Source organism: Salarias fasciatus, chromosome 17 (genome assembly GCF_902148845.1).
Source record: "Salarias fasciatus chromosome 17, fSalaFa1.1, whole genome shotgun sequence".
Lineage (NCBI taxonomy): Eukaryota > Metazoa > Chordata > Actinopteri > Blenniiformes > Blenniidae > Salarias > Salarias fasciatus.
This window is the reverse complement of record NC_043761.1, coordinates 19150897-19178847: the sequence shown is the minus strand read 5'-3', so window position 1 is coordinate 19178847 and position 27951 is coordinate 19150897. Positions and strand designations below refer to the sequence as shown.

General features: G+C 38.8%; 2 protein-coding genes across 6 annotated transcripts; both read right to left on the bottom strand.

The window, feature by feature from the left end:
* Window positions 1–1011: 1011 nt before the first annotated feature.
* On the bottom strand, window positions 1012–27773 carry LOC115403869 (interferon-induced protein 44-like). Of its 5 annotated transcripts, none has more exons than XM_030112901.1 (8): window positions 27601–27773; window positions 27467–27482; window positions 27321–27354; window positions 27009–27204; window positions 26669–26821; window positions 4223–4388; window positions 3552–3652; window positions 1012–1628 (listed from the first exon to the last, which is right to left on the bottom strand). In XM_030112901.1, the coding sequence occupies exons 1-8, from the start codon at window positions 27610–27612 to the stop codon at window positions 1434–1436; spliced, it is 873 nt and encodes a 290-aa protein (XP_029968761.1). In that variant the 5' UTR covers window positions 27613–27773; the 3' UTR covers window positions 1012–1433. The 5 variants fall into 5 exon arrangements, with proteins under 5 accessions (XP_029968761.1, XP_029968760.1, XP_029968763.1 ...); XM_030112900.1 differs by lacking the exons at window positions 26669–26821; window positions 27009–27204 and adding exons at window positions 7801–7953; window positions 8153–8348 and having other exon boundaries at window positions 27601–27766; XM_030112903.1 differs by lacking the exons at window positions 26669–26821; window positions 27009–27204; window positions 27321–27354; window positions 27467–27482; window positions 27601–27773 and adding exons at window positions 7801–7948; window positions 8153–8348; window positions 8450–8483; window positions 8600–8624; window positions 8772–8909.
* Window positions 21833–22639, bottom strand: LOC115403885 (interferon-induced protein 44-like). The gene is made up of 2 exons (XM_030112923.1): window positions 22425–22639; window positions 21833–22274 (listed from the first exon to the last, which is right to left on the bottom strand). The coding sequence occupies exons 1-2, from the start codon at window positions 22548–22550 to the stop codon at window positions 22089–22091; spliced, it is 312 nt and encodes a 103-aa protein (XP_029968783.1). The 5' UTR covers window positions 22551–22639; the 3' UTR covers window positions 21833–22088.
* Window positions 27774–27951: the final 178 nt, after the last annotated feature.

Here is a 27951-nt window from a genome sequence, read left to right as displayed (position 1 = left end):
TTGCAGTCAGGCAGACCAAAGAACTGATGCCCCCGATTGCTCTCCGCTCCATCTATTTATACTATTTTTTGGGAGTTCGTTGCTTCTCAATTGACTCTTCGTCAAGACACAATTGCTCAAAACCATTCGTTGCTTCTCAATTGACTCCGCCCCCACCCCCCTTACAAAGGTCAATGGGAGGCCCTATCAGCCTCCATCAAGTCTCCAAATGCCAGGTGTTGTGCAACAAATCATAGTGTCACATTCCTTGTCCAATGAGCCTCATTTGCGCCAGAGGGAGACAGAGAGACAATTGACCTGTCGTCTTAGCTTTAGAAAAAACAAACTGTCCAGCTGCCAAGAGGCTGCCGTAAAAATGAAAAATGGCAGGCAGGCAAACCTGAAAGAATACATTGTTTTTTCCACGCCTGTGTCCACTAGCACACTATAACTAACAGAGACATGCATGATATGAATAATAGTAAATAACATAATACAATAAGCATGATGTAAAGAATATTATAAAATTATTCAACAAAAACTTCCCAGTTTTCAGTGCAAAGATCCTGATTTGGACAACTTATTTATTTATTTATTTATTTTCAAATTTCAACCGCTAAATTACAACGACTTCTTCCTATCTTCTTCTTTTAAGGGCCACAAAACACAAACAAAAAGCCATAATACATTAGCACAATGGAAAAATATAAAGGTCTTATCCTCAGTGGGCCTTGCCTGTCTTATCTGTCTCTACACACTTCCTTCCTGTCTAATTTCCATCTGTGTGTCTGACTGAGTTGACTCCCTTCCTCCATGAGTTTAAACACCTCTCCCTCCTGTGTCTCTTGCCAAATCTTGAACCCTTTGGATGGCCTGGGAAGAAGACACCCAGTCAGCCTCCACTTACACGAGAAGAATCAACGCTAGGAATGCACAATGATATCAGCACACTGGCGTCAGTCCATAAATCCTGCAAAATTAAACAATGAATAAAAAAATACTTACATAAAAATTTATGAAATCAGAAACGGATGACATGGCACTATATTTTATTTCTTTACCTCTCTTTTTATCCTCAACCACACAGGCCCGATGAACTGGTACATGAATGAAAAAAATTGTTCACAGGGTGTGTCTCAGTGAAAAAAGATTGGAAACCACTGATCCACTTTAAGTAACACAATCATGCTAAAATGTTTTCACAGACAAAGGGAATATTTTATTTACAGTAATTCATGATCAAATAAGTGGACAATTAAAAAAAATCAAAGCGTGAGTGAGAACTACTATAAAACAAAACAAAAATCCACACTATTCTCTCTAACTTCAACAAGAGAAAAAGGGTAAAACACAATATTTAGCAACTCAGTCTAATATTTCCAATCTCACAACAAACAAAGTCGAGTACAGCTGACTGGTTGCAAAAGGAAACTGAACTTGTAATCACTGACAGGTTAGTTGGTGTTTTCAGTGTTACTCATAGGAGAAAAGGTGTCATTCAGAAAGTCTTCTCCGTAGTCGATGATCTTTCTCATTGCTCTCAGTATCAGAGAGTCAGTCTTGTCATCTGTTTCATCTTCTGTGCTGTAGTTCTTTACCAGGAAGATGCAGTTTATAGGAATCCCCAGGAAGCCACTCAGCTGTTCCACCTACATTTCAATAAAACAACATTGAAGAAAAACTGACAAAACAAAAAAAAGACATTCTTTCACTACAAGTAATCCGTGTATCATTCGTTCAATTGATATTCAATTAAGAATCAAAAAACAAAATATTGAAAAATGAGTCGTTTTTCCTTTTTTTGTTTTTAAAATAAAAACAAATAAATGAAAATTGGTTTGTTTTTCAATGTCCCGTTTGTTAAGACAGATCAAATACAGGAAATTTGAAATACGGCCACAGAGCAGACTTTAATGTGATTTTTCAATTTCTTCAATCTCCGTGACCCGGAAGTTCTATCGTCTGTGTTTTGGTTTCTGTCGGCGAGAAAGTGGGCGGGTCACGTCAACCTGTGGGCCAGTTTAAGGCCAGCACACACTACAGAATCCCGATCTTCTCCTCCCGGCCGAAGCCGACAAGGTCAGACTGTCGGGAGTTCGGGTCCGATCTTCGTGTAGTGTGCGGTGTGTTCAGAGAGATTTTTTCCAGTCGGAGCCTCTCGGGAGGCGTCGGAAGGGGAGATCATCGATAATGAACATGTTTAATATTTCTGATCGCAAATCCTGTGGTGTGTGGAGCTCTGAGAGGCGCTGATCAGCTCCGAGTAGAGCTGTCCACACCCTCGAAATAAAGCTTCCTGATTGGCTGGTGCTGCTGCTTAAAAAAATCCCCTCTCAGCTGTCAGAGATGGAGACGTATGTGAAATATATTCTCGACGTGACAGTGAAAGAGAAAAGTCAGAACTCCTAAATTTAGCAGTGCAGAAAGTGAGTGGTTAATCCTCAATAACTGGATCCTCCTGGATAAACTGGATTTCCTCCATTCAGACCCAAACTCCGATCTGATTCATTTATCTGTATCGCCAGTCCTGCAATAATTCAAAAGTAATAATTCATCTCCATTATTAACCATCACGGAAGAATGAGGAAAAAAATACATGGAAAAAAAAAACTTCCTGACTCCGTGCCTTCAGAGCACAGAGCGAAACATAATGAAATTTACCAAAGCTCAATGAGATTTTATTCTGGTGTAAACTATCCAATCTGGGGACAAAGCAAATGATTTAAGATATTTGGTGATTCAAAAAGGTACCACAGACTGCTACTTCTACTTTATTCCCTCTTCAGTAGCCTACTAGAACATTTACATTTTCTGACAAATGGGGGGGGGGGGTGAATATAGTGAATATAGTGAATATATTCACTATATTTTTTTAAGCAGCAGCACCAGCCAATCAGGAAGCTCTATTTCGAGGGTGTGGACAGCTCTACTCGGAGCTGATCAGCGCCTCTCAGAGCTCCACACACCACAGGATTTGCGATCAGAAATATTAAACATGTTCATTATCGATGATCTCCCCTTCCGACGCCTCCTGAGAGGCTCCGACTGGAAAAAAATCTCTCTAAACACACCGCACACTACACGAAGATCGGACCCGAACTCCCGACAGTCGGACTTCGGTCGGGAGGAGAAGATCGCGGCAAAATTCGGCCTGATTGTCCTGTAGTGTGTTCTGGACTTAAACTAACCCACAGGTTGACGTGACCCGCCCACTTTCCCGCCGACAGAAACCAAAACACAGACTATAGAACTTCCGGGTCACGGAGATTGAAGAAATTGAAAAATCACGTCAAAGTCTGCTCTGTGGCCGTATTTCAAATTTCCTGTATTTGATCTGCCTTAACAAACGGGATATTGAAAAACAAACCAATTTTCATTTATTTGATTTTATTTTAAAAATGAAAAAAGGAAAAACGACTCATTTTTCAATATTTTGTTTTTTGATTCTTAATTGAATATCAATTGAACGAATGATACACGGATTAACAAGTGTACTATAGTTTCCTAAAGGACTGGAACAGTTAAGCTGATGATGCATTAATGTTTGCACTCCTAAAAAAATGACTACTTACCTTCTTTTTCAGGCTCTTGCTCTTGTAGACATTCCTGATATCTTTTTGGACCATATGACAGGCTTCATCAACTTTGGTGAGGACAGCTATTTGGGGGATTCCTGCAAGGAAAGTGCAACAACTCAATGCAGTCAGTCTTCATCAGAGTTTATGCTGCAGTTTTAAATTTGAAAGTCAGATTCAATTACTGTGTCTCTTGCTTTCACTGGAGTGACAGGATAGAGCATTGAGCTCCCACCAGCAAATATTAAAATATAATACATCGTATCAATGCATAGTGGGATGAGTTTGGACAAACATAACAGAAAATATATTTGAATTTGTCATAACAACATATAGCTTAAGTAATCTGTCAGCTGATTGGGGACATTGTCAAAGTTTAGTGTACAGCACAGAGAATCACTGCATTCAGGAAGTGAAAGTCACGTAGCAGCTGAGGAAATGAATCTCATCATGATAACAACAGTTAAAATACTGAAGGTTGAGCAGATTTGCTCCTCCTTAAAGAAACAATAAATACAGACACAACAATACAACAGTTGTTTTCAAATGTTGTGAATTACATTGCTGGTTGAATATTAATCTCCCAGGTCCCATGTGTCTTCTAACTGTGCATAAAAAAATCAAATGAATATTAAAAACTGAATTCTAAAACTGCTGTATACACTCACCTAATTTGCGGGCTTCTTCTCTGACCTCCCTCATCTTGTTAACAGGCCCATCCTCCATCAGGTTGAATGTGTTGGCTTTAACAACATAAACCAGAACATGAACTTTGTCATTGATGGTTGGAGTTTCATTGTAGTAGGATCCAGTTGGGGCACTGCCAGGAAGGAGCTGAAACCCCCCCCCCCCAAAAATGAAGATTTACTAAATCATAATAGAACTTGTAATACAGTTTTGGTATGTTTGTATAATTATGTATTTTTATGTTGTTGTTGTTTTTTTGTTTTTTTTTTTAACGGATGGAGGCGGGAGTCCAATTGTGACTCAGGTAGGTCATTGTTCGGATTAAAGTTAAAATTTAGTGTCACAGGTTTACTGACTGGTGCAATTGCCTTTCTGGCCAACTTGCTTTCAATACATCTTGAAATTCCATTCCCCATCACCCTCATTTTACACAAGTATTAGCCCTCATTGTAATAAATGGCTGTATTTACACTGGATGCAGTTTAACAGTGACAAGACGCAATGCAGCTGCAGATGGTAGACAGTGAGTCTATTTTGCCCGCATGCTGCAGCAAACACTCGAAGGACTGGAGGGAAAAAGACAGATTTGGGACACCACAGAAAACCGTGTGTTCGTCCTCCAAAATAAAAGTTTTCTTCCGGTCATACCGCTACGTCTTCTCCTCTCCCAACTGTTTGCGGGTTACCAAAGAATTTTTTTTTAACCATGGACAATGTTCTTCTTATTGTAGAAGTTAAGAAAACACTGTATTTTGATGTTGTTATGTTGATGTGTTTTATGGAGAGCTTTCTCTCAGCGTGTGAAATCTCGATGGACCTTGCAGCTACTGCTCCGCAGAGACTCAGCAGCTGACACATCCTGTGGGGAAAGAAGCTCCGCTACGGTAGCCTCGTAAACCAGCCCTGCCCACTCCACATCCACATTTGGATTTTGGAGCTGGGGAGGGTCTGGGGACAAGCCAATACAAACTCGGTGCAGGGGAGGTTGGTTGCTCCTTTGACTGACAGCTCACTGCAACTGAAAACTACCTGCTCCCTGATTGGACTGTCTCATTTGCTGCTGTCCAATCAGACTGAGGTGTCAAGATGGGGACAAAATTTACAACTGCAAATTCACAGACTTACAGGCAGTTATTATGTTTGCATCTCTAAAGAGGAGGTCTGCAAACGGACTTTTCTTTCTTTTCACAAATGCAATTTTTTTTTTTACAACCATGAAAATCCTTTTCTACACATTTGCATAGGAGGCGCCAGGGAGGGGCTTGGGGGTGCTTCAGCTACCTTTGGGTTTTTCAAAGCAACCCCATAGCACCCCCCAAAAAAATTCAAAGATTTTATTTTTTTATTTAATTTTATTTGCAGCTGTGCAGTACACATTCAAAGTAATTTTAAATCAGAAAAAATAAAACTATAAAAAAGCAGAAATATGCACTAGATTACGCAAATAACCTTAGACCCAAATCCTCCGTTTTTGGCGTTTTTGGCCTCACTCGCCAAATCCTCCGCTTTTGGCGAGTGAGGCATGTTAGCTTCGTAGCTTGCAAGGTGAACGGTGCAGAGATGAATCGCTTTGTTTTTCAAAAACGTCCATGGATGGACAAAAAAAACTTCTGATGGTGGGGAAACAAGTTAGGCTTGCTTTGTTGATGAACATCTAGAGATGCCAGAACCAGAACAGGACCAAGAGATGAGGAAGAGCAGCTGCCCGCTTTTTCGTCAAGTGAGCTGTGAGCGCAGTTCCTTATGTCTGCGTCGTTTAAAGAACTATTTGAGAAACTAAACTAAAACAAACCAAACCAAACTAAAGTAAACCAAACTAAACTAAACTAAACTAAAACAAACCAAACCAAACTACAGTAAACCAAACTAAACTAAACTAAACTAAACTAAACTAAAACAAACCAAACCAAACTAAAGTAAACCAAACCAAACTACAGTAAACCAAACTAAACTAAACAAAACTAAACTAAACTAAACTAAACTAAACTAAATTAAATTAAACTAAATTAAATTAAATTAAACTAAACCAAACCAAACCAAATTACACTAAACAAAATTAAACTAAACCAAACCAAATTAAACTAAACTAAACTATACTAACTAAATACTAGTTTAAACAGTTAAGTATCCACAAAGCTGCCCCAGGAGCTAGAATGCTGTGGGAAGTACGGTGCACTGAGCCCTGTCCTCCTCTAATGTCTGAATGTTATTCCCTTTAGTCCGTTCATTGCTTTTCACCTGTTGTCCCCCCCTTCGAGGGGGAGTCTTCTCCAGTTTCAGTTGCTGACTCCACTATTACGAAGGCCTATGAACAAGCTCCGTCCGGACCGGGAGGACACCCCTGTCGGTCCTGCCCGTGGACTGGCTTCGGTTCTACTGCTGGGATCCGTGGTTCTTGTGCTGGACCGTCCAACGAACTGTCCTCAACATAGTCCTAGGCTTTACTTCTTATTGTCTCATGCTAGCTGTTGCCAAAGCTGTCCGTCCCTGGGAGAGGGATCCCTCCATACTGTGGTTCTCCCCAAGATTTCTTCTTTTCCCACTGGGTTTTTGGAGTTTTTTCTTGCCGGATGTGAGGGTCGAAGGCGGTGGTTGCTTCGTTCTGTCTCGTTACTGTAAATATTGACATATTACCATTATGCTTATTCACTGTTTTTACTTTTACCGACAAATGTAACATCTTGAAGCCCTCTGAGGCAACTGTTGTTGTGATACTGGGCTATACAAAAATAAATTGATTGATTGATTGATTGATTAAAGAACTATTTGAGAAACTCCAGCTGAGATTCTCTAACCAGCAACCTGGCACTGCTGGCAATAAACTCAGACAGAACCCGAGCCTTGGACCATGAAAAGAGCATGTCTTTGCCCTAAACCACCACAACAGGAGGATTTTTTTGTTATGAAGACATTAACAGGTAACAGTGTGTTTTGTGGCGGCAGTATTGATTAAATGTATTATGAGGATATTGCATTTAATTTGAGTGCTTGTTTGTATATGGGTTCTATATTCTGGATGTGATATAAGAAGGTCTGTTGATTTCTAAGCTGCATGTTATTTAGAATTTGCTGGATTTTGTAACCAAAGCTGTAGTGTGCATGCGAAAATGCAGCACTTTTGCGGCGTTGCTGCAGGCTGTTGCTTATTTCTTCAGTGTTGTATTAAGGTAAGATTAGATGAAGCTAGCATAATTTAGAACCTTTAAATCGTGCTGAATGGGAGTTAAATACAAACGTGTGCATTTACACACGTATGTAGACTATTTTGTGTGTCATGGTTATTGATATGGCATTTAATGGCATTTCATCGTGAATTTAAAAGCACCATCAGCGGTTGGGCCAGCACCTCATAGCACCTGCAAAAAAAATTGCCTGGCGCCGCCCCTGCACATTCAGCAATTTTTGAATTTTTCTTGCATATTTTTTTATTTTTAAATTTTTTTTGTAGAATAGCAAAACTTCATTTACAAATAAAAACTGTGAAATTGTGTGAAAACATGCATGCTAAATATTTATGACCTAATATTGAGAATACAGACAATCGCTATCATTTTCGTACCTTGCATCCCTCTCTGACGTGTCCTTTCAGGATCAGTTTGATATTTTCCAGATCAACTCCTCTCCCAGAGCCCTTCTCAATACCCATGGTGTCACAGAAGACAAGAGGATAAAAGGTTCCAGGTGTTTCTGTCTGGATTTTGTAACTTCTGTACTGCAAGTGATGACAATGTTAGCATGTGCCGTTAGCCTGAGGTCAGGTTTCAGTTGCTCAGTTTATATATTTGACACTCTGGTAACTGCAGTAAAAGTTGCTGTTCTGTCTTTACGTTGAAGAAAACTATTAACATTTTATCCTGTGTTTCTTTCTGTGACTTATCAGCAGTATATATTTTATGACAAGTTCTTCATACTTCCTTTGTGAAGCTCTCTTCAAAGCCAGTGTCTGCCAAAGCTCGAGTTGAAATCCTTCCTCGTAGAGCGCTGTCAACAGAGTTGATGAAGCTGGACTTTCCAGAGTCTGGTGGTCCATGCAGCAGAACTCTGAGATGTTGAGCTGCTGAATGAGGCTTGAAGTTCTTCACATAATCAAGGTCATCATTTCTATTCCTGTTCAAAATAAGATCAGATCAGGATTAATTGTAAACATCATGCCCACATTAAAAAATTATTAGTATTACAGAAGTGTTACAACTCTCCTAAACACTCACTTCCATGGTATGTTTCTCTATGGTTCATCAAAAGCTGTCAAGACAAGCACATCTGCATAAATCATATTTTCTAATAACACTGGGCAATTAGCACCTGTTTTATGTACTTCTATAAACCTTGAATAGTCTGTAAAATAGAAATGGACTTACTTGTCGAAGGCTCTTCATTGTGTGTCTTCAATAAATACATTATTTAAATGAATAAAAGTTGACACAAACAGAAACACATCTTTATCAGTATTCAAAATATGTGAACATTAAAAGAAATACTTAACACACTTTAAATATATATATAAAAAAGGAAGGTATAAAACAGTCTTACTGATGAAGAACCCATGGTGGAAAAAAAAAGCTGTCACTGGAAAGCAATTAATTTTTTTCCATAAGTAAATCCAAGGTGTGTTGTTATGTGTCAAGTATAGCTGTGAAGCTGTTGATGTCTGGTCAGGTTTGACGCCAATGCTCAGTTTGCTCATTCTTCAAATAGCTGTGTTTAAAAACACTGTTCATGCTTTCAGTTTCTGTCTGTTCAAATAATGTCAAAGAAATGCTCAGAGTGTGTGAAAGGTGTGTTCAGTTGCGTCAGGTTAAAAACAACAGCTCATCAAAACAATGAGACGAATGATTGGAATAATAAAGAAACATAAGATGCTGTTTGGTTTGGATTATAATAATAAAAAATAAAGTGTTCATAGGGTTCAAAAGGCTGACGTCACGCTGCAGTGCATCATGGGATTGGTGGACCACTGCGATATTTTTTACATTGGCTGACTACACTCCACTGTTCCGCTTTGCACTTTTTTTCACTTCCACCTACTTAAAAACATGATTCAAGCGTTCGGCGTTGCTAAATGCAACAGCTGTTAACACAACTGCTTCAGACAACAACAACAACAACAAAAAAACACTGAAAGCATCTTTATTATCACAACTCATGTTGAAATGAGTGTAAATTCACATCACAGCTGCTTGTTTTTTCTTATTCTTGTGTTTTTAATTTCACTTCTTTTTAATTAAAAAAAAATCACAACTTTAAATCTTCCTGCAGCTGATTTTCTACATTATTCTTCATACTCATTGATAGTTCAGTTGCCACATATCAATTTTCTCACACAATAATGAAGTGTGACCACTTAATTCTCTTCTGATCATTAGAAAAGTGCTGTACAGTGCAACGATATTGTACTCTTTCAGTGACAGTGCAGATAAATTGCCGACAGCCAAACGTGCTTACAGATACCATTGATAATATGACTGCTGTGCAAAATATCCCCAGATGAAACTACAAACAAAGTAATAGAGTGAGAACTTAAATATTCTGCATTCATAAATTCCTTGACAGTATCATAACTAAGTCTGTTAAGCAAATACAAGATGAGCTCAGCTTCAGAGAGTGGAGGTAAGTCATTTAAATCTGTGGCCCAGTGAAGGTGTTCATAAGGATCTATTCCACTGACCCCACTTATTATTTCCAGGTAGCTACTGAGCCTTGGGAACAGGATCCAGCTTTACTCAGTACGGTCCATTTTCTTGTAATTAGCCAATGTAGCGTCTCTCATGGCATGTTGCATAGAAGCTGCAGAATTGACAACTTCTGCAAGCCGCAAACATGGCTGCCGTGGCCTTCAAAACACTGCAGTGTGACATAGCCTTTTCAGCCTGATTGTGTTGCTGTTGCTTTACAGGATGTTTCTCACATGGATTGACAAGATATCTCTTTGTAGGTCTGAAGTTTCCGTGAATGATTCAACTATTACTTTTTTTTCATTATTTCTTCTGGTTACTTACTGAAAAAAATATTTGCACTTAAATAGTTGATGCTTACCGAGTGTACCTGTCCCTCCGTGTGCCTGTCCCTCTGTGTTTGTGTCCCTCTGTCGCTGCTTCTCTCTATCGCTGATTCTTTTCATAAGCCTTCTTACCCCATGTGTCTGGTGCTCGGTGCTCTGCCTCCCTGCGTTCTTTTTATGTTTGGACTTTCTCATGGCTCTGACCTCTCTGCTTTTTGACCTGTCTTTGGATTACCTCAGCCTGCACAGCAAATTTTCCAGTGTTGAATTAACTCTGAAAGTGTTGAGAGTGGTCTCATATATACACTGTTGTAGTGTTAAATGTAAGTGTTAAAATATACACTTTAAAGTGTTCATTCTAAGAATTAACACTGCATAGAGTTAAATAGGAACACTGGTCAACAGAGAGGAATATTAATATAACTCTACAGAGTGTCAGCATTAGAAAATTAACACTGGTCAGTGTTGAGATTTTAACACTACAAAAGTGTATATATGAGACCGCTCTTTAACACTTTCAGAGTTAATTCAACACTGGAAAATTTGCTGTGTGTGTTCCTGCTTCATTGGGAATTTAGGAGTCACTCTGTGTGTTAGTGCATTTGACACTATTGTTCAAATGAAAGTCTTCACAAAATTAAAATTTCAAGTTTTTATTGTATGAAAGTATAAATGCTAACACTACTGTGGATTGAATGACCGTATTTCTAATACGGCGTATTAGAACAGTAATAATCACTAATTTTACCATTTATCAAGGAAATGAAACCTGGACATCACATAATGCATAATTATGGCTTACAATAGCTATTAGAGTTTTCTTTTTTCAGGGTGTGTTTAATATGACTTGATGTGCCATTGATCCTGCTGGACAATGGATGCCCAGCATCGGGTCCTGGGGTCCCGGGAGCCCAAGAGCCGTGAATCAACTTGCCACTGTACAGGTCTGGATTCTACTCAAAAAAAAGACACAAAGTTTAGAAACAGTTTTCAGGTCAAACTTTTGAATTTCTGCTCTTTCTTGGCAGGAATCCCTCAAATTGCTGTTTTCACCAAAAGTGATAAAGCCTGTCCTGAAGTCAAAGAAGATCTGAAGAATGTCTACAAGAGCAAGTACATCGACAAGTAGGTATGGTGCGATTTCACACGCTGGTGATGACCAATGCAACATCAGATCTGTAGAGAGGGGACAATCATGATTGTAGTCATTAAAGTAAATAATATGCTGTATTTAATTATTATAGCAATTCATTATTAAACATAATTAATATAGTCTGATAATCTTTTAAACACTTTCAGAATCAGAAGCGGGTTTATTGCCAAGTACTGTTGCTTATATGAGGAATTTGTTTTGGTGGAGGTGCAAACATAAACAAAAGAAGAGAAAGATAGACATATTTTAAAAGGCACAAGTATAACATATAAATAGAAGAAATTAAGACACAAACAAATAACCCCATAGCAATAGCAACAACAATAAATATGGCTACAATTTACAGACTTAACAAAATTTACAAAAATTACAAAATTACAGAGGTCAAAGGTATTTAGAGTGATCTTCATGGGGGCTGAAGATTGCCTGAAGTGTGTAGTCAGTTACTGTCACGTGTGTGTGTGTGTGTGTGTGTGTGTGTGTGTGTGTGGGGGGGGTCCTGGTGAACCATAACCTTCCTTCAGAGTGGAGAGTTTGGAAGAGTGGGTGACAAGGGTGGGAGGGGTCGGCCACCATCTTGCCTGAATGCCACAGGGTCCTGGAGGTGTACAGGTCATGCAGTCAATGATCCTTTCTGCAGAGCGGATGACTTGCTGCAGTCTGTCCTTGTTTCTTGCCGTGGCTGCAGCGTACCAGAAGGTGATGGAAGAGGTGAGAATGGACTCGATGATGCAGGAGTAGAACTGCACCATCATCTTCGTTGGCAGGCTGAACTTCTTTAGCTGCCACAGGAAGTACATCCTCTGCTGGCCTTTTCTGATGAGGTTCCGGGTGATGATGGAGCCCAGGAAGCAGAAGGACTCCACAGTGTCCACTGGGGAGTCTCTCAGGGGGGTTGGGGTGGGTGGGGCTGTGTTCCTCCTAAAGTCCACGATCATCTCCACTGTCTTTAGAGTGTTGAGCTCCAGGTTGTTCAGCCTGCACCAGGAAACCAGGTGGTCTATCTCTTCTTCAAGTTTTGGTTTTAATTTTGTTCAAACGTCGATGGAAGCAGTGAGTGCTGTGCTGGGAATTCCAATGAACTGCATCTTTCCAGTCAAGAACTACAGCTCAGAAATGAAAACAGACGATGACACTGACTCACTGATACTGAGCACAATGAGAAAGATCATTGTCTACAGAGAAGACTTCCTGAATGACCAGTCTGCTTCAGGGGATGATGGCACTCAGGAATTTGCCCCGAATAACAACATGGAGCATGACTGAAAATAGCGATAATGAAAACAGACATTTAACACCTGAAAACAGAACTGAAATATGTTATCCATGTCAGCAGTATCACAAAGTTACTGAGTTCTTGTAAGAATTTTTTTTTCTTTTGAGTTTGGTTTTGAATTAAAATGGACTCTGCACTGTAACAAGTTTTTGGAGTTTTTACAGCATTTTTACTGTAAATTGACCGAATCCTTTCTGTAAAACCTGCCTGCAGGTTTGCACGATAGTAAACAGATTGCGGAGGTGCGGCATTGATAGTAAGAGATTAATTTGTTTTTCCATTGTTCTTTTTAGTGCTTTCAGTTTTAATGTTAGTAATCACGATGACTAATATAGTCTGATAATCTTTTAATCTTTTAATTGCTGTCAATTTTTTTTTTAAATGTGATTAATCACAAAATTACCAGCTGCTTATAGAAATCAAAATTGTTTCTGCTGCTTGATAGACAGATACTTTTAATAAAAATGAGCTTGTAGCATATAATCCACCTCACAATGATGGGATGCAGGCGCCCTTTGTAAGTTACTGATGTTTTATTGAGACCGGAAGTCCGTATCTGTCAATATGCTGCCAACTTTACTGGACTGTTCAAGTATATGAATGATATAACTAATTCGTGGGAACGAATTAGTAATTCATGCACACAATTTATTATTTCCAGGGAACGAATTAGTAATTTGTGCGCACAATTTATTATTTCGTGGCCACAATTAATTTTTTTTTTTTTACCAGGTAATGTAATTTGAAGCTCAAAATTGTTAGAGATACCCTCCCGTGGCCATCTATAATTCTGGACTGCTCAACATTAAAAAAGAAAATGGGACTGACCTTCCCTTGAGCATCTCAACTTTAAAGTGTTGGATGGTTCAAATTCTACATTTGAGAGTGTTTTCTTTGACTTTTTAGGCAACATGCTGTCAAAGATATCACTGCATGAAAAGAGGGATTTTCGCCATGAAACAGCACTGTAAATGGTCATGAAATTTCAAGTAAACAACTGTAAGTGGGGACTTGCAGTCAACACCGAAAACTACTGAATATTGGTGTGGATGGCTGATCTCTCAGTCCCCAATACGGGGGGAGACCTTCCAGAGACAATGAAAATGCTGTGAGCAATACAAATGGAATCAGAGAGGTATAGGGGGATTGAGTCCATATCAATGAATGGGAGTGGGGCTAGGGAGTGGGGGGATTATTGAGTTTTCACACTGGCATTGTTATTTATAACACACACATACAACCACGCACACACGCACGCACGCACGCACGCACGCACGCACACACACACACGATCCTCTCGTTTCATTATATCCAGTTCTTCCAGAACTGCCATTAAATAAATCGCCTCCACACAAGTCAAAATGCGGACTGCATCTTGGAATACTGTGTCATCATGACAAAGCAGAACGACCAGATTGAAGCCGCCTAGTTTACATACAATTCCGCTTCCAAAGGAAAATGAAACTGCCGGTCCATTCTGATTCAAACTTAATTCCAAGCAAAGTTTTCGGGTGTTTACATGGTTATTTTATAGTGGAAAAAGCCTTCATTTGAATTTATACAGGAATAAAAAGTCCCATGCAAACGCATGGAGTGTGCTGTCAGTGACACAAACCATTTTGATAGAAGCAATAAAACGGGAAACTTTTATAGAATACCATCGACTAGCGATGGAAAGTGAGCTGGGATTGGACCGTCGTGAGACAGTTTAGTTTTACCCTACTGATGATGTGTTGTTGCAATAGTAATCCTGCTCAGTACCAATACCATCGACTAGCACCCCTTTATACATCTCTGTTACCACGGAGTAGTAATACTAGTAGTAGTTTTACTATTCTATATATTTTCATGTCATTTATTTCAGCTCCAACAGCTGTTTATCTGCTCTTTCATTGCAGCTTATTTGGAGAAAACAAAGCATATACATTGTTGGTTTATCATTATTTAGAATGAAGAGCCTTTTTTGTTTTTCTTGTGGGGCGGAGGGGGGGCCCGCAGCAGATCATGTTTAATCAATGAGTAATCTATACATACACGTATACAATCGAGTCAGCAGTGAGTGTTCTTCCAAGGTACAAGACAGTCTTTTTTTTGAGGATCATAACTCTAAATCACAAATTTACAAAAGCACGAGGAAACAGAAATAAGCTTCCTGTCCTCTGTCTTTAGGCTGTGGCAGCAAAGCTCGTCATTCATGGCCCCCTCCCTCTCCTCCACACAATGAGGTAAGTTGCTGCCAATATATTGGACAGGCATACGTGGCGAGTACAAACTGGAAACGTCCATATACTGTTGGAAACGAGGCACATTTCCATCAGTGTACAGGCCCGAATATCTGGCTTTTCATGGAGTGTATCCTCTGTGAACTCTACTTTTTTTTCCATTTAAATGCTGACAGAGTACAGTTTCCAGGAATTTGGTCTGGAATTGCCAAGAGTTCACAAAAATGTGTGTACCTAGCTCAGCACTATAGACACACTCTCGCACTTTACACTGTTAATCACATTCATCCATTCACAAACACGTAGTTTTAATGCAAGGTGCTCGGTTCGTCCAGTGCAAGCAGTTTGGAGTTCATCATCTTGTTTAAGGACATTTGGGTGGGGATGGGGAATCTGATTTGCAACCCGACAACAGAGAGATGACCACTCTGCCATCGGAGCCACAGCTGCCAACAAACTTGTCTTGGTGTGTGTGTGTGTGTGTGTGTGTGTGTGTGTGTGTGTGTGTGTGCGCTTCAGGAGTAACATTTTGGAAGAACTGTAACATGAACAGTCATATGGAGGCTCTACAGAAAGTCAGCCTGAACTTGTTCCTCTCAACTCACAATAAATACCAACAGTTGTTGGTATGTTGATAATATTTCCACATTCCATTGATTATTAAGGAAAAAATAAGATCTTTCACCAGCAATCTTCTGAGACGATAGATGAAGTTTCTCTTTTGTTTTGTTGATAAGCACATTCTGATCTACCTGTTTTGTGTTTGGCACACCTGCTTTCAGGTATCTCCATGCTGATAACAGCTGTCAGCCTTGTTGTCTCAATTGTTCTTCCCATATTTATGTTGGCGTCTGGCGTCACCAGTTATCACATCAGACATGCCATTCTTGGCTAATCTCTGATAGTTTATCATCTTTGTCTCGTTCTTGTTTGATCGTGCCATTTTAAATAAAATCGCTCACTCTCTCACTCAACCTCTTCATCCCATCTAGGACATCAGACTGCAATATTATTTCACCACCTAACCCTCTCTTGACTTTTGGCTTGTGATGCACCCCATGATAGACCATCTCTTCCAGCTCCTTTTCCTCCTCTGTTTGGCTATCAATAATAATTAATGATGATCAAAAAAAACTATTAATTAAAGAAGCTGAGATCTAATTTTCATCAGATAACCTCGGGATACCACATATGTTTTAGTAGACAAAACAGACAATTCGTTGCAATCAGTCTCATAAACTTGGTTAAACTATTAATTTGGACTGTTGATTGAAGGGAACCCCGGTTAAAACGACTATTAGCTCTACAAGTCTTGTCACTGATGTCTACACTTATAATACGCTGTTAGAAAAGTATAAACATAATGCGTAAGTTATATAAAATGTCACTCATTTATAAGATTATTGTTTACATGGTTGCAGCCATGTTTTGGCCGTGCAATGCATTCTGGGAGTGTTTATGACAGGTAGTTGTCTGTTCACCGAGCAAAGCCACAAACCACTCACAAAGTACTTCTGTCGTCAGCTACAACCGAACAAAATGCCACATTGCATCGCTTTTGGATGTAATTTTGAAAACAAGGGAAATAAAAGCAGCGTGGTGAGCATCCACAGCTTTCCTAAGGAGAGAAAATTAAGAAAAAAGTGGGGAGATGCCTGTGGGATAGTTCAGCTCCCCAACTATCCACCTGCGCTCAAAATCATGTTAATTGCATAAAATAATACATATTCTAACATATTAATTCACAGAACAAATTTTAATAATTTCACATTGTTTAATACAATTAAAAGTAAAAAAATAATAAATAAAAGTCATTTAAAAGAGCCGCAGATCTGCTGATGCACGGACAGAACAGGAGAAGTTGTTATTGATGGACAGTTCAGTTCTGAGAGGAAGGATCTGAGCAGCGTAGCGGCGGCTTGGAGAGAACGAGGGAAACATTGTTCTGGTAGGTTAATTTCTGGGTTTAGCCTGGCTGTTTACTGTTCTGTTGGTGTTTCATCTTCATCTTGTTGTTCAGGGATCATTGTGTAGCTCTCAGGACTGAGGGAGCTGTAGCTGACAGTCGCAAAAAAACCCAAACAAACATTGGCCCAACGCCAAATCATGTTGCGGACCCCTGACCTACAATAATAATGATAAGGTAAATAATTGCCAGAACATTTATACCATGGTTGCTATTTGAAATTTAGGTTTGTAAGTCCCACAGCGTGGTACGTGGGCATTTGCGTGTTGTTTTCAGCACTGTTTTATGTTTTTTTTTTTTTTTTTGTCAGCACTGTTTTCTGTTTTGTTTTGTTTTTTGTTTTTTTTTCAACACTGTTTTCTGTATGCGTTCCGGTACCTTATGATTTACAAATAAAGCACTGAGTAAGGATATTTTACTTTTGGTTAGGTAAAAGACTTGCCTGTTGCTGATTAGACTCCTGTTGGGTAGACCGGTACTGAATCGGTCATGAAGGCTGACCAGGGCGGCCCACAACACGTCCGGGTTTATGCAGACAGCCTGAAAGTTTTGATGTGCTGTGATACAGGGGAGATCTATGGTAAAGTAGAGAGAGCAGCCATCTCTGTGTTTTTTGTGTTAATTATACTAATCGTGATGAGTTAAAGTAAATAAGTACCATGAACAGCGACAGAAAGAAAATTGAGCTCTTTGCAGCAGACGCTCTCTATCTCAGTCGCCGTTGGGAGGCAGCATCCACGAAGGCACCAGCGACTGTGGCTGACTCTCTCTTCCTCTTGATTGCTAGCTTGTGTATCAAAACGCTATTTTAAGGGATTGAAAAGAAAACACATCTTTTAAAAAGTTTTATAACCATTCGGATTTACTTCACGTGCTAATACGCCGTCCCCTGGACCACTGGAAGGAGTATTTTGTCCACTTTCTCAGTCTGGCTCTGTCTCCTCTTCACCTGCCATAGTTGAGCTAAGCTAACTACGATGCTAACAGCTGTTAGCCAGGCACTGGATGAACGGGCACAAAAAAGGTATTTATGAGCTTATCTCACTTTGTAAATGATAGGGATAGGGCGTGGGTCCAAAATCTTCGGAGTATTCTTTTAAGGCATCTAGTTATTTTATGATGTCTATGCTCTGAAGTCTACTGCACTCTGTAAACAAACACAAAGCTCGAAGCGGTCGCCTGATTAAACCAAATCAGGAGTTCCTGTCAGACACTGGGAGACGGACTTGAAAAGTTCATATACATTGACTGCATTTTGGTCATTTCAATGTCCAATTGGACTTGAATTTGTAATAATAATCTGTGGTTGTCACAAAATTGCAATCACTTGCTTCATGACACACTGTTTGGGAACCACTGCCATAAAGTAATCCCTTTAAGTAACAAGTAACCACAGTAAGGATGGTTCTTCAAGTTTTCAACTTCTTCATCTTCTGCTGCATCCACAGACAACATTAGCAGTGACCTGCTAAGTGGGAACACAGAAATCCTACAGCATCACACTAAAACATCACATGTGTAATTCAACATCTTCCACATGATCTGAAGTAATGAAACAGATCACAGACTCATTTTGAATTGGCTTCACTGTTGTGGAATTTTTGATGAATCAGAGCCAAAGATGACGAGTCCAGGTGTTGACGCTGCACAAGGAGGATTTATTGAGGATTGCAGAGGAAGCACACACAAATCAGCTGATTGAGAGCAAGGCTGTTGCTCCGGGGAGAATCCAACCCGACTCTGGCATGACTTCCCGCCACGCCATCTCATATAGCTAGATCTCACGAGACTAGCAGACGCTGTTTCCAAGTGACTTCAGACAAAACAGAGCGGCCTTCACACTGTGTTCCTGAGAACTTTGAAAACAAAGCATTATTCCACATCATTCACAGTTTCACTGAGAGACAAAACATGCCTCACTCCCTCTCAGGCTCTCCTTTGTTACCGAGCACGTTCCTCTGATCCACCATTTTGATTGCGATCTTTGGCTGGCTGCCATTTTGATCTGTGGTTTCATTCCTTGATCCTCCAGCTTGTGCCACAATTATGAATGAAATGTCATCCACTTCTGTTCAAGAACTGCTGAATCGTTCATGTTTTACTGTTAAAGTTTGGTAGTTATTAATTTAATTATTAATCCATATTGTAAATTAATAGTTGCACCTATTTTATGAGACTTATTACAATGAACTGACTATCTTTTCCTGTCTATACAGGTGTTGGCCCCAAGGTTATTTGATAAAAATTATCTTTGATAATCATTAGGGCTGGGTATGTTAACGGGTTAACGCACTGCTTCCTTAACGCCGACAAATATTTTCATCAGGCGTTAACACCCCCCACGCCCCCCTCCTCCCCACACACACACATTGCGCTCCAGCTGAGAGTAAAAAAAATCACACACAGCTGCGGCGCTTTCTGCAGTGAAACACGGTTCATTCTTCATTAATTGTCATAATGAACTTGGCCGAATTATGAGAAAAATCACGAAGCAAAGGCTGGTATAAGCGTCTTTTGCCTGCTTTTGGCCCGCTGGGCAGTATTCAGGTGCTGAAAATATGCAAAATAAAGTAAATTTCCCTTCAACACACAATCTGGCTTAATGGGACACTGTTCAGCGTGACTGAATTTATCCTGTCTTCTCTGTCTGAGGGTCAGAGATAGAATTAAGTTTGAGAAAGTGTGCCCTCATAAGAAACTTCATTTTTTATCTGCTCTGCGCTTGCTGGTGTGTGTGTGTGTGTGTGTGGCCTGGTTTTCCTATGTTTGTGGGGACAAAATGTGTGTGTGTGTGTGTGTGTGTGTGCGCGCGTTGGGGAGGTCAGGGGTTTCAATCTTGGTAAAGACTTGGTATTTTAAGTTTATAAATCATATTTGATGAATTGTAATATTATTATTGTAAAATTATGCTTCTTGCAAAATTCTTGCAAAGAAAAAAAAAATGTCCCTGTCCTCAGCTAGGGGTAGGATGATCATTACAGAGTACTTTTTAATTAATTATTGTATTTTGCACATAATGTGATTAATCGCGATTAATCGCAGAAAAATTATACGATTAATTGTGATTAAGAAATTTAATCGTTGCCTAGCACTAATAATCATTCATTATTACTGATCTTCACATTTACTAATTGGAAATCCCAACAAATATGAGTGGAAGAGAAAAAAAAATTCCTCGGCAAACACATGGGAGGGCGGAGACACAATATGATAGGATAATGGAATAACTGCAGGGGTGAGGTGAGGAGAAGAAACATGAGGAAGGGAGTCAAGATAAGGAGGAGGCAGAACCTTGACAGCTATTGCTCATTGGCAACTTTTGTCCCTGATATTCCTACTTTTTAGATAATCTGAGTTTAGCAGCTGCGGACACTCTTGGGAGTCTTCCTGTTATCCAGCTTATGGATGGTGACAGTAAAGGATGCTGTGGGTTTATGCTGTACAGATAGGTAGTTATTAGAAACTTGCACACCCCTGCCAGGGCAGAACTCACCCTGTTACTCTCGTGACTGTGTGATTTCTAAGCTGTGCAATTTAATACACTCAAAGAACCCACAAAAAACTCACGGCTGGACGCATTTTATGAATGTGAAATTTACATGACAAGACACAATCGAGTCACAGTTTGAAATCTGATGCACCAGTGATAGCTCACAGTAAATTCTAGCCAAAGCATTCACGGTGTGAGACCCGACTGTCCGCAGGGCAATGTTTACTTTACTCGCACTGTCATGGCTGCTGCCAGTGGCAATAAAACCTCCACGGTGTAGGGAAGAAATCAAAAGAAAATTTATTCCGATTCCCCAGGCTGATCGTCATACAGGGGTTATCTGGTAAGTATCACCAACTGAAAACTTGATTCTCATGCTTCAGCTGCAATAAGAAAACTGTGAAGCCTCCGTCCCCGCATACGTCGACACACACCCAAACCCGTCACTGGACATCAGTCCACTCCTATAACCCGTCTGTGTGTCTCTCGGAGGGAGGTTCCACTAAACGTCATCACACAGGTTTCAATCACAACTATCTGAAGTAAATAAAACTTTTCTCAACTTAACTTATCATAGCAAAAACATTGTTAATACTCTCTCAATACTCTCTGCAGTATGCAATGTAAACAAACATTAATCCAATTAACGAAATAACAGCATACTGATCTTACACCTCTAAATATAGATTCTGAAAGTATGAAACTGATCCTTAATGAGATAAATTAAGCTAATATGTCCAAAAGTCCATTGTAAGCCTTGTCTCATGCTTTGGCTCCTATACACAGTCCCTCACACATTTTAGATATACGAAAAATCACGGTTACACAAAATAGACTAAACATGCACTCATAAGAAATTTACACCACAGTCTCAAAACCAGGAAGTCTTGCCATTCAAATTCAACCAATTCAATCACTTTAACATTTTCTTTCAATAAATATTTATATAAATAATTCAACAGCAAGACTCATTACATTTGACCCCACAATCAACATCATTAGTGATTCCTCAAACATGACACATATTTGCTATTCAAGATACTAATCAACGTTAAATCAACTGTGAAATTCACTTGTGCAGCAATAATAATCCATCTTATATCTGGAGAGAAATTTCAATTAATAAAAAAACTAAAACATTGAAGAAAAAAACCCACAAAGGCACCAAAGTTACAAAGAGAATATTGCATGAATGTTTGTGTTTTGCTCTGACCTCTGAGGAACTGAGAGCTCACACCACACTGCTTGTTTAACTTCATTCATACTCAGCATAGTCCTAGGCTTTACTTCTTATTGTCTCATGCTAGCTGTTGCCAAAGCTGTCCGTCCCTGGGAGAGGGATCCCTCCATACTGTGCTTCTCCCCAAGATTTCTTCTTTTCCCACTGGGTTTTTGGAGTTTTTTCTTGCCGGATGTGAGGGTCTAAGGCGGTGGTTGCTTCGTTTTGTCTCGTTACTGTGAATCTGACATATTACCATTTTGCTTATTCACTGTTTTTATTTTTACCAACCAATGTAACATCTTGAAGCCCTCTGAGGCAACTGTTGTGATACTGGGCTATACAAAAATAAATTGATTGATTGATTGATTGATTGATTCATGAATATTCATACAGAACTAAGCAAATTGTGATACTGCTGACATTGATAACATGCTTCCGTTCTGTTTTCAGGTGTTAAATGTCAGTGGTTTTAATATCACCGTTTTCCATCATGTTCCATGTTGTGATTGAGGGTGATTTCCTAAATGCCATCATCATCTGGGGCAGACTGGTCATTCAGGAAGTCTTCTCCGTAGTCAAGGATCTTTCTCATTGTGCTCAGTATCAGTGAATCCATCTCATCGTCTGTATCGATTTCTGAGCTGTAGTTCTTCACTGGGAAGATGCAGTTCAGCGGAATTCCCAGCACAGCACTCACTGCTTCCATCTAAGTTTGAACAAAAAGAAATTGAACAGTTTTAAAGATTATCATGGTCAGATTATTCTAATGTACTTTAATGACTATAATCATGATCGTCCCCTCTGTGCAGATCTGATGCTGTACTGGTCGTCACCAGCTCATGAAATCTCACCATACCTGCTTTTTGATGTGTTTGCTCTTGTAGACATTCTTCAGGTCTTTGTTGACTTCAGGACAGGCTTCATCGATTTTGGTGAGAACAGCAATTTGTGGGATTCCTGCCAAGAAAGAGCAGAAACCCATTGATCACAGATTATATACACGTGTTTGAAATTCAAAAGTTTTACCTGAAAATGGATTCTGTCTTCCAAGTGTTCACTTTGTGTCTTTTTTTAGATGAAATATCACTATATTCCTTTGTCTCTTCCATTATGTCAATAATAGTTTTTACTTCTTCCTACTCCTTTTTTTCGAACTATGCTGTTATGTTGTTGTTTTCTTCTTTTTTCTTTGATTTGCATTAACTTTCTTTTTATCTTTTTTCTTTCTTCACTTTATACATGTTCGAAAAATAAATAAATAAATAAATAATTAAAAAAAACATGAATAACTGTAAAATTACAATGTTTTCCCTCTCAATGATAATGTCTCAAAAACTTGATATTGTGTCATCCCAACTCAAGCATTAACACACAGGACTGAAGTACCTGATGTTGGATGAGGCAGACAGCTATGTCAGACACAATACATGAACATTATAAAGTGCTTTGGGGGCTGTTCAGAAGTTGGAAAAGCGCTACGTAAGTTTATCATATACAAAAAGATACATCAACTCTTCAGAATCAGAATCAGAAAGAGCTTTATTGCCATTGTCCATGAACAAGTTCACAACCTAGGAATTTTATCCGGTGCAAACGTTGTGACATTAAACATAAACTAGCAAAAAAATAAAAGAATAAGGTAATAAATAAACATAAAATGCAACAAAGGCATGCAATAACTATTAAATAGACTAGTATACACTGTATAGAACAACATAGCAGCATTGCTTACTCAGGAGAAAAAAAAATCCAAAACTGTGAAAATTAAATTCATGAAGTCCTCTGAGACAAAATCTTTAACATGTATGGATCTTGTGGAGTTTAAAACTGCTCAGGTAATAAACAGAGCAAGGAATAACTTGTTACCACAGAATTCTCAAAAATTGTTTTGGGAAACAATGAAAAGTTACAGTCTGAGCGGAGACTCTCAGATTTGCATTTAAAAAGTCTGTGCCATATTGAAAAGTTTATGACAAGTGTAATTCCAAAGGACATTAAGAACATGTCTTTTTGTTTTGTTGATGAGCACATTCTGATCTACCCACTTCGTCTTCACCACGCCTGGTTTCAGGTATCTCCATGCTGTTGAAAGCTCTCAGCCTTGCAGACTCACCATTTCTGTAGAAAATGTGGCAAACTTTGTATCAGGCATGCCATTTGGGCTCATTTCCAATGTTTTATCAATATTTCCCTGTTCTCACCATAATTTTTGTACATCCTGGCATGGCAACAAAATGTTGTGAGCCACTTTTGTTTTCGATTGCAGCCTGTCAGACTAGTTTCTCTAACCCGTCTGTGTTGTCCTCCTTAGTTTTAGAGTTCTTGCTTGGTGGATTGGAACAATGCATCAATCCCAATACACCACCCCATCTGGGATGTCAGGCTGCAATTATGTTTCACCACTAAACCCTGTTCTGAGTTTTGACTTGCTATTCATTCCATGATGGACCATCTTTTCCAGCTCGTTTACCACAGTAAAACTGTTACTCCAAAACTTTCCAAATAATTAATGAAGCAAAGAATGATTTATTACAGGATAATATTCAAACATTTTTCTATAACAGAGGAAACAGTATGATTTAAAATAGACAATGAAGATGTATTGTAAATTAAGATAATGGCAATGTTGTGAATACAACAGCATGAACGATTACATCTTAATCAACGCAATATGTGATTCATCAAAGGAAAAAATGGCAGCATTTTAAAAGTCTGAATCAAAAGCAAAGTATAAAATGTAGAATTCCAACCCAAAATATCTTTTTGTTTTGTTTTACATTGCAGCTGTGAACTATTCTTGTCCTGATCCACGTTTTGCAAATGTAATACAAATTCATGAACAAAAACATAATGGAAAAAAAAGAGCATAAACTAATGAAAGCTATATAGAGACAGCACATGCATCTTCGTGTTTTGGCCTGAATGTCAAATCACCAACAGGTTACTTGGTGTCTGCTGTCTGTAAGGTGTCATTGAGGAAGTCTTCTCCGTAGTCGATGATCTTTCTCATGGTGTCCAGTATCAGTGTGTCCGTGTCCTCGTCTGTTTTGGTTTCTTCGCTGTAGTTCTTAGCCAGGAAAATGCAGTTTCTTGGAATCCCCAGGATCACACTGAGTTTTTCCATCTGAGTTTTCAACAAGATAAAATATAAATGTTTTTTTCATATATATATATAAATATATATATATATATATATATATATATATATATATATATATATATATATATATATATATATATATAATATATACACACACACATATACATATATCACATTATTAAAGGTATAATGGATGATTTTCTCAAAAAGACGAAGCCAAACGTCTGTTCCTCGCGTCTTGAAAAACGCGCACGCGCCATACCATCCTACCAGCTCTACTGCTCCTCCCGAGGAAACGCCTATCAATGTTGGAAGCGTGTGAGCGTGAGCTCATCTTCCCCGGGCGTGCACGGCTCTGTTTACAGTTTCTGCAATCGGCCTCGTTCATAAAGCTTATTTTCCGAAACAGTTACAGTTTCTTTATGTCAGACTCGCCATCGGTAAGCACTGGCTGAAACCGAAGCTCACGGGCCACATAAACACTCTGAATGCGCATGCGCAGATCACGGGAACGAGCGCGCTTGATGGTATTACGCAAGCATTTCTCCAGCATGATTGACATGTTGAAGGACCAATAGTTGATATTCGCATCACGCAATTCATTAGCTAAAACATCGTCCATTATACCTTTAATGTTTGGCTCATGTTTGGAATGTGAAAAAAAAAAAAGAATTATGAACCTGTTCTTTCAGGTACTTGCTCTTATAGACATTCCTGATATCTTTTTGGACCTCGGGACAGGCTTCATCAATTTTGGTGAGGACTGCTATTTGGGGGATTCCTGGAAGGAAAGAGAAAACACCCAGTGCAGTCAGTTTTCCTCAGAAATTATGCTGGTGTTTCAAATTTGGAAATGTGGCTTAATGACCGTGTCTCAAATTGAAAAGAATATGATATGATATTTTATCATAACTGGTAGAGATGACATGTCATTTTGACACTAAATGTACGATATACAAGTGCAATGGAAAATGAAAAGTTTAAAAATGATCTTCTCATGGATTCAAAGCACACAAGGCTGCAGGATGACAGAGAACACATCTTGGCTCCATTCACACAAGAGGAAAATGTGACCCATTCTAAATTTTCTTCTCACAAGTGACTAATATCCAATCTGTTTTGTGACAATGTAAACATTTTAATTCCGATTTTTTTTACACCAGTTTCAGGTTGTTCATATGTAGTAACAAATCTGATAAGTATCTGATATTTATCAAGAAGACTGCAAACTGAACAGTCAAATTTCATGCATGCGACTTTCACTTCATGAAACTGTCTTTGTTGTTAACCTCCCTCTTTTTTTTTTTTCCATCATTACTTCTCAAAGCTATATTGGCTCCTACAACATCACCACTTGAAATTGCGTAAACACACCCTGGCCTTTATAGCGTCCATATTTACTAACAAAAACAGTGCAGACATGCTTTTTTCGGAAGATGCTGTTCACTGCCCGGTCGTATCACATTCACACAGTAATCTCATATAGGTAGCATTTAAATATAATGTGAATGATCACACAAACAAGTTGGATCTCAGCAAGACATCAGAATTGACCATAAAGACCTGCAGTGCAACTACTATTGCAAGATGTAAAGGTTGCACTGTGGATCCGGTTCAGTGTAAAATGCCCATAACAGATATGCACTTACCTAAAACCCGGGCTTCTTCTCTGACCTTCTTTATCTTTATCACAGGCTCTTCATCCATCAGGTTCAATGTGGTGGCAGGAACAACGCAAACCAGAACATGAACTTTGTCATTGATGGTCGGAGATTCAATGTAGTCGGATCCAGTTGGGGTACTGCCAGGAAGGAGCTACAACAAAAAAGTTAAAATTGGCAAACTTATGCAAGCATTTGGAATACATTTTTCACATGTTTGTGTAATTATATATTGGGAAGTTTTTTTTCTCGTGAAATCATTTTATAATTTAATCGAGTTGTGCTCACTGTTCTTGAAAAATAAAGTAGCAGTAAAGAGAGCCAACATCATTTTCGTACCTTGCATCCATCTTTGACGTGTCCTTTCATGATCAGTTCGATATTTTCCACATCAACACCTTTCGCAGAGCCCTTCTCAATACCCATGGTGTCACAGAAGACAAGGGGATAATAGGTTCCAGGCTTTTCTGTCTGGATTTTAAAACCTTTGTACTACAAGTTGAAACAAGTGATGACAATGTTAGCATGTGCTGTTAGCCTGAGGTCAGATTTCTGTTTCTCTAGTTGACACTCTGTTAATTGGAGTAAAAGTAGCTGTTCTGTCTTTAAGTTGAAAAAAAAGTCTTAACATTTCATTCTGTGTGTCTTTATGTGAATGATTACGATAAGTTCTTCATACTTCCTTAGAGAAGCTGTCATCATGGTTAGTCGCTGCCAAAGCTCGAGTTCCAATTCTTCCTCGCAGAGCGCTGTCAACAGAGTTGATGAAGCTGGACTTTCCAGAGCCTGGTGGTCCATGCAGCAGAACTCTGAGATGTTGAGCTTCTGAACAAGGCTTAAACTTACTCACATAATCAAAGTCTTCCTTTTTATTCCTGTTCGAAAAGATGATTGAATAGGATATAAATAAGAACTTTGTGACACATTTCAAAATCGACAAATATTTCTTCAACTTGAGGTTTTAACAGAACACACTCCGCTAAATACTCACCCCCATGGTACGTCTCTCCATGGTTTATCAAAAGCTGTCAAGACAAACACAAATTCATAATTCACATTTTATACTAATATTGTGTAATTAGTACATATTTTATTTACTAATATGAATTTCAGAGTTTGAAAAAATAATTGACTTACTTGGAGATTTGTGAAACTGTGGTAGAACAGAAGCTAATCTTATTAATCAGTAATCACATTTGAACATTTAAAAAAAAATCCTCAACACATTTAAATCACTCATGAAAAAGTAGAAAGGTATAAAACAGTCTTACCATCCAAGCCATGGTGAATAAAAATAAAGCTGTCACTGGGAAGCAATGAATTGTTTTTAACTGAAGTAAATCTGAAGAAACAAGTGTTCAGTAAAGCTGTGAAGTTTTAGATGTCTGGTTATGCTTGAAGTCAATGCTCAATAAAACCATTCAACAAATACATGGTGTTAAGAAACACCCATCATGCTTTCGGTTTCTTTTTAGTTATGTAAAGATGAAGGAATGTTCCAGGTGTGTATGAATGAAGGGTGTGTTCATTTGCGTCAGAATTTAATTATCCGCTCATCAGAATAGAACAGAACAAAAGAAGAATGACTGGAAGAATAAATTAAAGCGATACTTCAACATTTT

Coding starts and splice junctions, on each gene's coding strand:
- LOC115403885 (XM_030112923.1), bottom strand. CDS start 22,550: ATGGGTTTCTGCTCTTTCTTGGCAGGAATCCCACAAATTGCTGTTCTC. Junction 22,275..22,424: donor GCAAACACATCAAAAAGCAG/GTATGGTGAGAT, acceptor GTTCAAACTTAG/ATGGAAGCAGTGAGTGCTGT.
- LOC115403869 (XM_030112901.1), bottom strand. Junction 26,822..27,008: donor ATGACAGCTTCTCTAAGGAA/GTATGAAGAACT, acceptor TTCAACTTGTAG/TACAAAGGTTTTAAAATCCA. Junction 1,629..3,551: donor GCAAGAGCCTGAAAAAGAAG/GTAAGTAGTCAT, acceptor ATTGAAATGTAG/GTGGAACAGCTGAGTGGCTT.